Source organism: Aplidium turbinatum, chromosome 3, assembly GCF_918807975.1.
Source record: "Aplidium turbinatum chromosome 3, kaAplTurb1.1, whole genome shotgun sequence".
In the NCBI taxonomy this organism is placed as follows: Eukaryota; Metazoa; Chordata; class Ascidiacea; order Aplousobranchia; family Polyclinidae; genus Aplidium; species Aplidium turbinatum.
Window position 1 is genome coordinate 23,789,669 of NC_137474.1, and position 13,227 is coordinate 23,802,895.

At 37.2% G+C, this 13,227-nt stretch overlaps 1 protein-coding gene across 4 annotated transcripts in view; it reads right to left on the minus strand.

Annotated features, from left to right (window-relative positions):
• The window catches only part of LOC145767516 (vam6/Vps39-like protein), a 178,973-nt gene that overhangs the window by 48,036 nt on the left and 117,710 nt on the right, over positions 1-13,227 (minus strand). For 3 of the 4 annotated variants that reach the window (XM_082579353.1, XM_082579351.1, XM_082579354.1), the window contains exons 9-11: positions 5,535-5,667; positions 1,913-2,055; positions 1,563-1,691 (exon numbers count right to left, since the gene is read on the minus strand). In XM_082579353.1, coding sequence (XP_082435479.1) covers positions 1,563-1,691; positions 1,913-2,055; positions 5,535-5,667 — 405 coding nt within the window. The remainder of the gene's footprint in view (positions 1-1,562; positions 1,692-1,912; positions 2,056-5,534; positions 5,668-13,227) is intronic. The other variant, XM_082579352.1, reaches the window with a different exon arrangement.

Consider the following 13,227-nt stretch of genomic DNA (forward strand, 5'->3'; position numbering starts at 1 on the left):
CTTCATATAAGTCTAATCTCGATCACAATTTATAATAGCACCAACTCTCATTCACTCGTATTCAATAACTTCAACTCTTAATCAACAATAATCTCACTATAATCTCTCCATCATCTACAACTACAATCTACAATAATTACGCAAATTACGCCATTATTCATAGCAGGTTTGATCGTCTAGTAACTTCGAGAAGGTACGAAAGTTTTACATCATAAGAACTCATTGTTCTGTCAAGTTTTACTACTGGTAAACATCTTTATGACGTCATAAATCCTTAGACCTGGTAAAATGTGAGAAGCAAGCTAAAGAAGCTTCCAGATTTGCATGTACGGTAGAATGTTCTGGAAATACGTCACATAATAAAAATTTCGCAATCAGAGGTTACTACAGGACAGTAATCGATAATAACATATAGTATAAGAATCGGTCAAGAATCAAGTCAAGTCAAGAATCAAGACTCGTCAACAAGAATCAAATCAAGTCAAGAATCAAGACTCGGTCACAACATAATGTAGCCTGTTGTGAGGCTTCGCATATTGATTGTGACAGAGATACTTTGCTTCATCAAACTCTTGACTTCTGTTACATATCATTTCATAAAAACTTGAGTTCTATTACGTTTTTTCACTCATAATAGCTTGTTGATTAGTCCTTGTGACATCAGGCGGAATTTAAAACTATAAGGCAGGGGTCACCAAACTTTTTTCTCTGAGGGCCGGATTGCTGCCGGATTAACAGCTGCGGCCGGATGCAAATTGTGAAAAGATATACAACTACTTAGAATCTTCATTGAGTACAATAAATAACAAAGTCAGCGGTGGAATAGCAAAGTTGTGATGAAAATCGAAAGGTTGCTGGAAAAGTTATCCCCTGCTGTGATACACTACAGGACATAGTGCTCTTGAAATAACATTACATCTTTCCAAATTTGACCTAGGCTGTCCCCATTTGTGGTGGCCTAATGATAAAAACAGAACACCAGCATGTAGGCTGCCTGGTGGAAAAATGTACAAATTCAACATACAACAATGAACTATAAGAACGAACAATTTTAACAAAGAAGTCTCTATTACATAAAAAAGCAAAGCAGCTGTTATTTCCGCAGCACGTGGTGAGCCGGATGAAATCAGTTCGCTGGCCGGTTCTGGCCCACGGGCCGTAGTTTGGTGACCCCTGCTATAAGGCATCCGGGATTTCTTACATTTATAGCACTGAAGATAAAGTATAGTTTTCGAAACGTTTGTTTGCTGAACATGAGTTTAATATCTACATTGTTGGCTCTTTATTTTTTGATTGGAAGTATTTTTTCAATAAATCTAGCCATTTTTTAAATAGATCTGTGGCCCACCTCAAAAGGTTTCCATTTCAATAGCATACCATGGCACTGATCAAGCAGTTAGGTAAAGAGAAAATTGATAATCTGCTGTTATTAGGACTGATCCTTCACTGCTTATTTTGCCACTCATTTGTGCTCTTGCACCGCATTATCTCAAACGGTACCAGCTACCAAAACAAATTTGATTGTTGTATCATAGTTACAAAATTACAGTCTTCAACTGTACTTTAAGGTAGCATTTGAGCAAGGTTGTGTCGATGATCTGCAAAAGAACTTCCCGTGATTCTTCAGTTGCTCCTCCCTTAACAATTGGAAAGTTTTTCACAGTCGCTAGCTTCAATGTTTCATTGCGCTTCTGGAGAAAATCAAACAATTAAAAAAATAATAGCACTATTTAGATCAGTAGTTTCAGTGTAAACATATTACACCTCAACAAAATTGCTCAATATCAAATGGTTCTTAAACTTAAAGTTAATGTAGTAAGCAGAAACAACTACGACAAATACCAAGACTTTTTCAAATGGAACATTTTTAACAAAAGCATCAATTTATAACAAAAAATGAGTGATCACTGACCTGAGTAAGGAATTCTACCAATGATTGTAAAGCATTTTCAAGCTCAAAATCAGTGATGACTGGAGGAGGAGATGGAAAACGAATTGATGTCTGGAAACGCTGGTGAAGGAGATCAGGATAAAGGCCGATGACGTGGATAGGATCTACGTGACAATCAACATACCTAGGTTGCAAGTTAGGTACTTTTGCATCTTGCCAAGTTAAGGGTGTTATATTCTATTTTTATGAGCAGCTTCATAACTGAACTTTCCCAACCAATGGTTATCAAGCTAAAAAGTTTTTGAATTGAGTAGAATGTTTCTCATAGCTCGAAACTGCACGTTTTCATCTGACTGTCTTCAGGAGCAACCGTCAAAATAAAATAAATTTCAGAAACAGTTAAGTGTGTTGATCCATTGATAGATAAATGTTTATTGACTGATGCAAAAAAGATGCACGTGATAAATCAAAGCACAACGTACAGTAAAACTGTTAAAAAGATTACAATTAAAAAAAGAAAATGATAATAGCATCACAGCAGCGGGAGGCTGTGATGAAACCATTCAAGGTCTTCAAGTCAAGCAGCCACCACTAAACTCATCAATGATTATTATAATTGGCTAATTGTGAAAAATAAAAATAAATAAATAACAGTGAACCTATCCAAGATGATAAGAAATTAAAATTTTAGGTAGGCCAACGTAGCCATTGTTACAATTGCAAGAAATAGCCCAAGTTTCATGTCATGCATGTATTGTAGAATTTGGATCTTGTGTCATTCGTGTCTTGCAGCGTTCAGCGCTTGCGTCATTTGTGTCATTCAAGACTTCCGTCATTCATGTCTTGTGGCATAGGGATCAAGCCATTCATGCTCGCAACATTAGGTCGTGTACCGATAAAATGGAGTCTGTCTGCAGTCTGGGCTAAGTTTAATGACTGTAACAATCTTTCATACTAGTGGTGCATTCATAATTACATGCTCTTGCTCATTTAGCTCTAAACATAAAATTTTAATCTCAAATTATGATAAAAAAAAGTTTTTTCCATGGTTTTAATGAGAGTTTTAATAATGTCTGTGGACTTATCGTTTGTATGCAGTTAATTTCACCAGTTCACTATGTCCTGTCAAGAGTACGAGTTCAAGGACAAGAGTTCGAGTTGGATCTGCTCTCTCAGACGAGTTTTCGGTGAAGGTGGGTGTACACCAGGGTTCTGTCATCTCTCCTCTAATCTTTGCCATTGTGATTGATGTGATTACCGAATGTTTAAGAGAAGATTTATTGATGGAGATACTATTGTATACGAGGATGATTTGGTTTTGCTGAGTGACACAATGGAAGATGTGAGAGAGAAACTTGAGAAGTGGAAGGAGCCACTTCAATGTAAATGTATGCAATGTGTGTCAACATTAAAAAGACAAAGGTTGTAATAAGTGGAACGGAAAGGGAAATCACAGTGAGCAAAATTGACCTATGTGGCATATGTGGAAGAAGAGTGATGGCAAATTCTGTTATGTTAACGAAATAGAGGAAGTGGGTGCATGGAAGATGTGCAAAGATGAAGAGAGTGACATGCAGATCCGGAGATGGTTTTGAATGTGAAAGATGCAAGAAGATTGAAGAAGGAATGGTTGGTCCTGTTGAAAATTTGAATGACGAAGTTGAATCAGTGAATGCCTTTTGCTATTTAGGAGATAGATTGAATGCCAGTGGTGGTTGTGAAGCGGCAGTGACTGCAAGAGTAAGGTTTGGTTGGGTGAAATTCAGAGAGTGTCGAGAGCTGTTATGTGGTAGAAGATTTCAGTTGAAAATGAGAGGAAGAATTTATACTAGGTGTGTGATATCTGCTCAGGATTTCATATGCTGATCACATCACAAATGCAGAAGTTTTAAACCAGGTACATCAAGATAAGGAACTATTGAACAACATAACTCAAAGGCAACTCAAATTTCTTGGTGACATCATCAGAAAAGAAGAATTCGAAAAATTTTGTCTAAGCGGTCACTTTCTCGGGAGACGTGCTCGTGGCAGGCAACGATCTAATTTTCAACGAAATACATCAATCCGCCAACCAAAAACACTTTGGGACACTGCACAACAAAGGGAACATTGGAATAATTTACGAGCTGAGCATCTAGTTCAGTGGTTCCCAACCTTTTGGTTGTCACGGACCCCTTTAGACAAATTATTAATTCTGCGGACCTCTACCTAAATTTTGCCTGAAACTCAATTAACATGCTATTGACTATTGTAATAATTATGCTACTCAACTACTGTACTGTGTCATATTGCATTGCCGTTATGACTCCTGCGGCAAATATCAGGTTAAATAGTTGCTCAATTAAGAAAATGAATGAATTGTTCAAGAAATGTCAGCAGTATTTGAGTATTAAGGTGACCCAAAGTGCCATGCCGAAACTTTTTCAACGTAAGCAAATTTATGAGAGGGCTGTTGTTGCCTTTCCTGAACTAAACGACTGAACTGTGGTTGAGTTTTTGGCAATGCAACACGCATGTGAACTTCAACGTCCAGGCGATTTTGATGTTTAGTTTTTATTGTAACAAGAGCTGAGAATCCTGCCTCGCAAAGGTAAGTGGTTATGAATGGTAACAAAACAATAATCGCTTGCTTTGCCAAGAATGGGTAGGTTTGCAGTTGTGAACACCAAAATTCTTCCACAGTTTTTGAATGAAATTCAATGGGTAATAACTCTTTTGATCTCTAATCATGAGAATGTAATTGACGTGCGTTGTGGTAGATGTAGTTTAAGGTCAATGTACACACTGTAGGCAGCAGCATACATTTATTTTAATACATACCGGTACTGTGGAGTGTGGCGATACAGTTTATTCTCGCGAGCTTGACACATTTGCATTTAAAGAGAAAAATAAAAGTAAAAAGATCGCTTTTCGTTTGTTTTTCAAAATTTATCAGGGTAATCACGGACCCCCAAATGTTTTCTCACGGACCCCCAAGGGGTCCGCGAACCCCAGGTTGGGAACCACTGATCTAGTTCATCAAAGGCCGCATCGGCTATGATACTGTAGTGGTAGTAGTGTGAGATCTGCAATGCTGTACGGAAGTGAGACATGGTGTTTACGAGAAAACGAATTGAGAGCAATGGTGAAACCAATGTGTGATGTGAAACTGATGGACAAAAGGAATACTGAAGAACTTATTAACTTGCTTGGGTTGAATGAGAATGTTGATGAGTTAGCGAAAGCGAATGGAGTGAGGTGGTATGGGCATGTTTTGAGAAGGGATGAATATGATGTTTTAAGCAGAGCGGCGGAGTTGCAAGTGGAGGATCGTAGAAAACAAGGAAGACCCAAGGAAGCGCAAACTGAGGAGGAAAGCAGCAAGGTGGGCTTGACAAGAAGGGACGCGTTAGACAGATCGATGTGGAGGCAGGGTGTGAAGGCAATTGCGTCACTTGGAGGTAAATCCGGCCACCCTCGGTAACGGGGACATCACCGGATTAAAACTGGACTACTACCATTATCTCATAAAACTTCATTGTGCAAAACTTGTCAGATAGGTACCTAATATTTGCCAATACCATATGTTAAATAAAATTTATTGATGTTAAACAAAAAAAAGTGTGGAGGTAATAGGAATAATAATAGTAGCAAAACAACAAACCTATTTGAAGTTCAGCGAAGTTATGCAGGGAATCATGGAAGCGTTTTTGGCAAAACCAATCAAACGCAAGTGAGGTTCGAATCTGACGAATTCTTTCTTCCTTCTCTACGTCATCAACATCGCTTGCCATGAGCTGAATCAAAACATTCATGATTGCAAAATGAGTGAAGGTGCAACACAAGCTTACACTTCTCTGCAATATGTCACCAATCATGCAGAGCATGAAAGAAGCCTTATTTGTCGTATCTAAGCTGACACCAAATAGTTGAAAATTTAGATTAAGTAGCCAGGAGGGCAAGAAAGCCCATGTTTGGGTAACCTTCCTTCAGGTATATATGTTTTCAAGTGCCCTGCCAAAAACGCAGCCAAATGCTCTTGAGCAGTGTCTAACTTTTCGAGTGCTGTGCCAGTGTTCTTACCACTTGACTCAAATGACAATGCCAGTGAATGAAAAATGTTTGTAAACATAATGAAAAAATATACACTTAAGAGATGATAGTGTACAAAAAGAAAACATAACATTAACAGCAATTTTCAAAGTTTTTGCATTGTTAAGCCAACAAGATTTAAAACAAAGAATCACATTACACATGATTACATAAAACAGAACTGCAAACAAACACGCAAAACAGTATTTGAACAAAGCTGTTGCTTAGTTTAATTTTTTTGTGCATTAACCACTGTGGCCGAGTCTCCACACTTGTACACAAGGTTGGGGGTGTTGATGCTTGCCTAACTTACAATGAGCGGTTACAACTTTAACCAGACAGAATGCTATTTATGTTAACAATTTTGTAACACAAATTATAAATGTTAGTTAGACTTAAACATGAGACATTGGGACATAAGTTGGAACGAAACTTTATCTAACAAAACTGAAAATGTACCGATAACTGTCAAATTTACTAGACGGTCAACCCAGGATCTGATCTTCAACACAAAACGCAAACTAAAAAGAACCAAGATGGCCATTACTAAATTATTAACCAAAAGAAGGCTGGAATTTCTGAATCAGGCCAAAGAGAAATAGGGAAAAAGTAATGTGTTCACATTCACCGAGAAATTTTACGTATAAGTCCAGGATAAAAAGCATTGGATTCAATCGGAAGATGATATAACAAAGATAAGCAATATTAATTTCAATTATTTAAATGATATTTTTCCATACCGGTACATTATGCTTCATAACTGTTCAGATTTGAAATGTTGAAACCTATTTTTAGATGCAGTACAGAAAAGTATTCCTTTTTTATTAGCATTTAACAAAGTCAGCATGGAGTATATTACAATAACTTTAAAGCCTCAAGTCAACCTCAACTTTAATGTGTAATTGTCTCGTTAAACTTTTTATTGATATGTTATCGTTATCTTCTTATGATAACTATTGATAATATAATTTTGGTTATTGTTCAATTTTTAGCATGCAGTTTTTTTCCTGCATATTGGTATACTCAGCAGTAGGCTGTATCTTAAACATCATATTTTGTTGACTTCTTCACAGCTAAGTCCATATTCTTTTTGCTTACACGCAACATCTGTGAGAAAGTTATTCGCAACAACCAGTAGTTCACCTCCTGCAGTAAGTGTAATTTGTTTAATCATCTTAAACGTAACTTACTGTATGTATGTAAACTTAACTCAGCCTGATAATTCTTTCTTCTGTACAAGCTGTTTGCATAACTCTTTACCATTTTTCAACTGTAAAAGTATTATATTTGTCTAACATTTTTCTAGGGACAGTGGAATACCGGGACGACTCACTGATTTTTCTTGCGAAATAGACAGCTGGAGGGTCACTAAGAAGTTCAAAAATTAGCAAAACTGCACAACGTTTTCTTTGCTTTTAGGTAAATTCATTCTCCTCAAATGAATTGCTATATTTGGTTAAAATTTTGAGTGCTAGAAAACCTGCAAAACCTTACTGCAGCAGTATGACGCTACCTACCGTTACCGGTGTTGCATGAAGTCTACCCCTGCATTATCATGACTTGAATACTATTAAATAAACACGATATCACATATTTCCTAGATTTATTTTGGCGATACACACTTTGTACACATGTGGGCAGGTCATATAGACTGCACCTGAGTATACGACATATGGCAGTAGACATCAAGCTGTAGTTGCATCAAATTTTGTCATAACATTATGACCCTCCAGTTGTCCACCTTACTTTTGAGTGAGCAATCCCCTACTTCTACCATCTCTACATTTTTCCTACAAAACAGCACAACTTCTCACTCAAAAGTCTACACTACAGTACTTACTGAACTTTTTTCATCTTCACTTGGAAATGAATTGTAAACACTGAAGGACTTGAACTTTTTTTTCATTGTAATGATGTGTATATATATATTCTAACAAAATACATTTTTGCTAACTGTCACAATCAAGATGCGTAGCTTGGGCGGCAGGCTGCATTCATGTTCTTGAATAGGTGAACTATTTTATTGTGTAATTCTGTTATGGTGTTTCGACGATTATTGACCGATAGTAACTGTATGAAATTTTAAACCCTTTATTTTTATTGTTATTTCTTAGTTGCGGTTACAACATTTTAGTTATTGTGGTCGTATTCTGCTACGTGACTTTTCGAAGTTGATAATGACAGGTTGTTTTTGCAAGCAAGTTAACTAGTGTTTTTCTGTACAGTTTTTTATTTAAAAACGTCAGCAGCCGATTAAAGGAAGGAAACTCTTTAGCTTTTAGTGAACATGTTGTGTGCACAGTAGTTTTGTAGTGAAATCCGTGTGCGTCTGATTTCAGTGCACTGTACAGTTTAGTCATTTTATATTCATATGTGTCAAGACAACTAGAATGTGAACAATTGTGATGGATGATTTTGTGAATTCTTGTGACATCAATATAATGAGAAACATGTGGAGCTCATAAAAGTTTGGTAAGTGCAGTTACATGTTTGGTGATAACCGCTAATTTCATTATTTTATGTTCTCTATATTATTATTCCACAGTAAACAATCCTGCAAAATTGCTGAGTGTGTCCAATGTTGTCAGGTCGTGTTTGCTTACCAAAGAATATTTTTTATCTGATTGTGAGCGTCACGTTCCACGGCCCTGTGCGCAAATCTGATAATGGTAACCTTTAGTGGTACCCGGTCAATTGGTCGACAGGACGTTTGGTTGACAGACATTTGGTCGACAAGACAATTGGTCGACAGACATTTGGTCGACAGGACGTTTGGTCGACAGACATTTGGTCGACAGGACATTTGGTCGACAAGACATTTGGTCAACAGGACATTTGGTCGACAGAACGATTCATTTTAGGGTTAGGGTTAACTAACCCTAACCCAACCCTAACCCAAATGTCCTGTCGACCAAATGTCTTGTCGACCAAATGTCTTGTCTACCAAATGTCCTGTCGACCAAATGTCTGTCGACCAATCGACCGGCCACCCCTTTAGTTATGCAACCTTTTATTGTGAAATCTTTTTCCAGAAGTTTTTGTGTATGTGAGAGTATGGAAACCTATTTGACTTGTTGACCAGAAGAATGAGTTTTTATGATGCAATGTTACCCGAGTCTCGGAAAGCTTCTGGTCCAAGCAAACCTGTTGTAAATAGCTGTATGATTTAATTTTTATGATTATTAGTTTTGTTGAGAGTTGTGGTTAGAATTGTGTATTATGGGAATTAGAAGTCCTAACGAAAGTATGTTGAAAATGATAGTAGAGTTCTAACCAATATTAAATAGATTGTGAAAGTTTTAAGTTATTGCCAATGGTACAGTAGCTGATGCATGTACTAGAGTATGTTTATTTTGAAATCGAAAAAGTTTATTGCTGTTCAGAATTTGATTTCTTTGTGTGCTGGATGTGATGAATTATTAGTCAGTTTAAGAATTTTCATCCATCATCTCACAAGTAGACCTATTTGACCATTTATTTGACTGTTTAACATTTGATATCCGAATGAACTACATCATCAATCTTTCCAAAGTTTCTTTACATAATACATATGTAAGAACTAGAAAGAATTGTGACATTCCGGGGGCACGTCTGGGATCAAACAAAGCATATTTTGATAGATAAATCAATAACAAGCAGTCAAAATGATAGATATTGTCAAAACTGAAATGATTGAAAACTTACAGAGCATGGCTGAACAAATGGGTCTGGATAAAAGAATATCGCAAGATTATGGATAAAAAGCTCAGCAAGAAGCTGATGAAAGAAAAGAAGAGCTACTCATAAAATAAGGAAAACTGTACCAAAGGCTGAAGACAAAAGAGTGCAACTACAAGCTGAAGAGAAGAGCTCAAAGTAAAGCTGAAAAGAAAAGAGCACAACTAGAACCTGAAGAGAAAAGAGCGTAGCTAAAAGATAAAAAAGCTCAACGTGAAGCTGAAGAGAAAAGAGCACAACTAGAAGCTAAAGAGAAAAAAGTCATTCGTCAATGAAACAGATGATTTAGAATTTAGATAGCTGTTTATTAAAGCTTAAACAATATGCATCCACTGGACTACGACAGATTGAAGCTAGCCCAGTTTAAGCGTTATAACTACACCAAGTAATGACAGAGATTTTGTGAAGCAAAGCCTAAACAACATGAAAAGCCCAGGTCAGTTTATTGAACATATATGAAACCTTTTGCTAGAATGATTTGATTTTTCGGGGACTGAACAATCACTAGGCGAATTGGCAAATCTTATAATTAAAGAGCAGTTTACAAAGTCATGATCGAAAGATCTGTTTGTCCATTAAATAAAGAGAAGGTCAAAAACGTTAGAAAATATGGTAAACTAAATTGAAACATGGATATCTCAAAAATTAGAGCCAATTTGAAAAAAACTAAATACCATACTCGGATTCAGCTCTCCAAAAGCATTGAAACAACTCCAGCAACAGATTTTTTTGTTGTTGGGCTAGGATTACATTCCTACATTATTATTATATATATTATAATAATTTCAATATCCTGTTTTTGTGTTTGTCATTCTTCTGTCCTAATATCTTTGTCAATCATTTGAAGCTCATTATAATGCAGCAGTATCCATACCTAGGATGCACTATATCTTCAGATGCCAAAATTGACAAGGAAGTAAGAGTGCAGACTTGCCAAATCAACCTATGCCTTTGGTAGGCTTCACAGACGAGTTTGGAACAATCATGACTTACAAAAGAGAACAAAGATCATGGTCAAAGTTCATTATAAAGCAGTTGTTTTAAGGTATCTTCTTTATGGCATTTATGATGGGATGGTGCAGCGCATAAGGTGTTAGCTTTCCAATCATGGAATCCTGGTTGGACTCTCGGCTTCAGCTGGTTGTTGAAAAACAACGCTCACCTCTACTCATGTGCAATAAATTGGGTTAGGGTTGTTAATGAAAAAAATGCGGCAGAGAGAAAGGAACTGGCCACCCTATTTTTGTTAGTGCCGACGGCTTAGTACAATGACAACCTCATCCCCCTATGGTTGGATCAAGTAAGAGACTCACTTTTACCTCTTTGGATCAGAATGCTGGGTGCTATATCGCCAGCATGTACGATTCTTGGAACGGTTTCACCAACGCTGCTTCAGCTTTATTCTGAACATTCACTGGCACAAACATGTCTCTGACACTGCATTGAATAATCTCTGTTAACTGTTAAAAAGACTACGTTGTGTCGGCCATGTTTCAAGATTAGAGAATCACAGACTCCTCAAGATCACCTTATTCAGAGAGCTCTCCACGAGCCACAGCAATGTTGCTGCCTCCAGGAAATGGTTCAAGGACACTCTAAAAAAATTACTGAAATTATGCAACTTAGACACTCGACATTGGATAAATCTTACTCTGCATGAGGCTGTCTCCAAGTATGAGGAAAAACCAGGGATAGTAGAAGTAGGGGATTGCTCACTCAAAAAGGAGGTGGACAACTGGAGGGTCATAGTATTATGACAAAATTTGGTGAAACTGCAGCTTAAGGTCTAATGCCATATGTCGCATACCCATTACCCAGGTGCAGAGTATGTGATCTGCCTGCATGTGTACAAAGTGTGTATTGCCAAAATAAATGCATGAAAATATGTGATATCATTTTTATGTAATGCTATAGTCATAATAATGCAGCAATAGATTTCATATTGCAGTACTGCAGTAGTAACAGTAGTTAGCCTCACACTGCAGTAGTAAGGTTCTGCCGATGTTCTAGCATCCTAAACCTCACGCAAAATACGGAAAAACGTATCACCATTCACCAAGCAAGAAGAAAAGCATCGCAATAGAAAAAAACGTTGGAACTCTCCATCATCACCGGTGGCAGGCTTTACATGCTATCGTTGCAGCCACACCTGCCAGTCACACATTGAACTTTTCAGCCATAGGAGGGCTTGTAAATAATGCGTTTTTTACAGTACTATCTTCGTTCCAAAGTACTGCCATACACAAGATAAACAGAATATCCTTGGACCAACTTATAAACAATTTATTAATAAAAAATAAATAAAATTTAATCAAAAAGGTATCACAATGAGAGCTTACAATACTAGAAATAAATTTATTTATTTCCTTTCAATGCGTATTTCTTTTCAAATTTTCAATTACAGTCGAAATCGGCTAGTCGCATATCGGTTAAGAGCATAAATCGCTTTAGAGCATAGCATTGCATAATCCCAAACCATTCCCATTCACTTGTGAAGAAAATTCAACGGTTAGTCGCATAATGATTAATCGCATAAATCGGCTAAGCGACTAGGAATTCTTGATAGATTTGTAGACTTTTATCACTTAACCGCATATTTCCTTTGGCAAAGCAAAGTTGCTCAAGATAACACCTCAAGACAGACAGTTAGCGCCTACATGATTTAAACAATAAAGTAAAACCGCACGAAAAAAGGCCTTCTCTTCTATGATTTGAGTACAGTGCTGTATGAATCACAAGACCACATTTCATTTATGGATTGTTACATCATAAACAAGTATCATTACGTCGCAGTACGAACTGTAGAACCACAAGACTAAGGAAAATCTAAATCGCATGATTAGTGAATTTTCTTTCTTGCTCGCTGAAGCGAATTCGTTTCGGTTGGGTGATCACGGCAGCTACCCGAAAGCCACGAGGAACGCGCGTGAACAGTTGTTGCTGCGTCACACTTCGCTGACCAACAGCCAAACAAAGTAGTACCGTTATTTGGAATTCGGTTGTACAGTACTATTCTAGAATATTCTGTAAATCTCCTAACACTCCGGGTTACGTATTAAGGCTCAATGCCTTCGTTCATCGAAAAAGTCCAGCGGTCGGTTTTCACGCTTTTGCGTTAGATAAACGTTCGGTATTGACGTATAGGATACTGTCAAACAATGTAAACGGTTAAGCGCATATACCGTTTAAGCGCATAAAAAAGCTTGACAAATTGACTATGCACTTAAACGATTTCGACTGTACCGTATTTTACGGACCATAAGGCGCACCGGACTATAAGGCGCACTGTCAATAAATCGCTTTGATTAGTTTTTTGTTCATACATAAGGCGCACCGGACCATATATAATAGTATATCGGTACTGGTTTTGAGTGTAGGCAATAAAGCACTACCGCATTTGATCCATACATAAGGCGCATCGGACCATAAGGCGCACGATCAATTTATGAGGAAAAAAAAGAATTTAAAGTGCGCCTTATGGTCCGTAAAATACGGTATTCCCTTCACTTGGATAACTCTCTCAATTCTTTGTCAGAAGTTTTCAACCG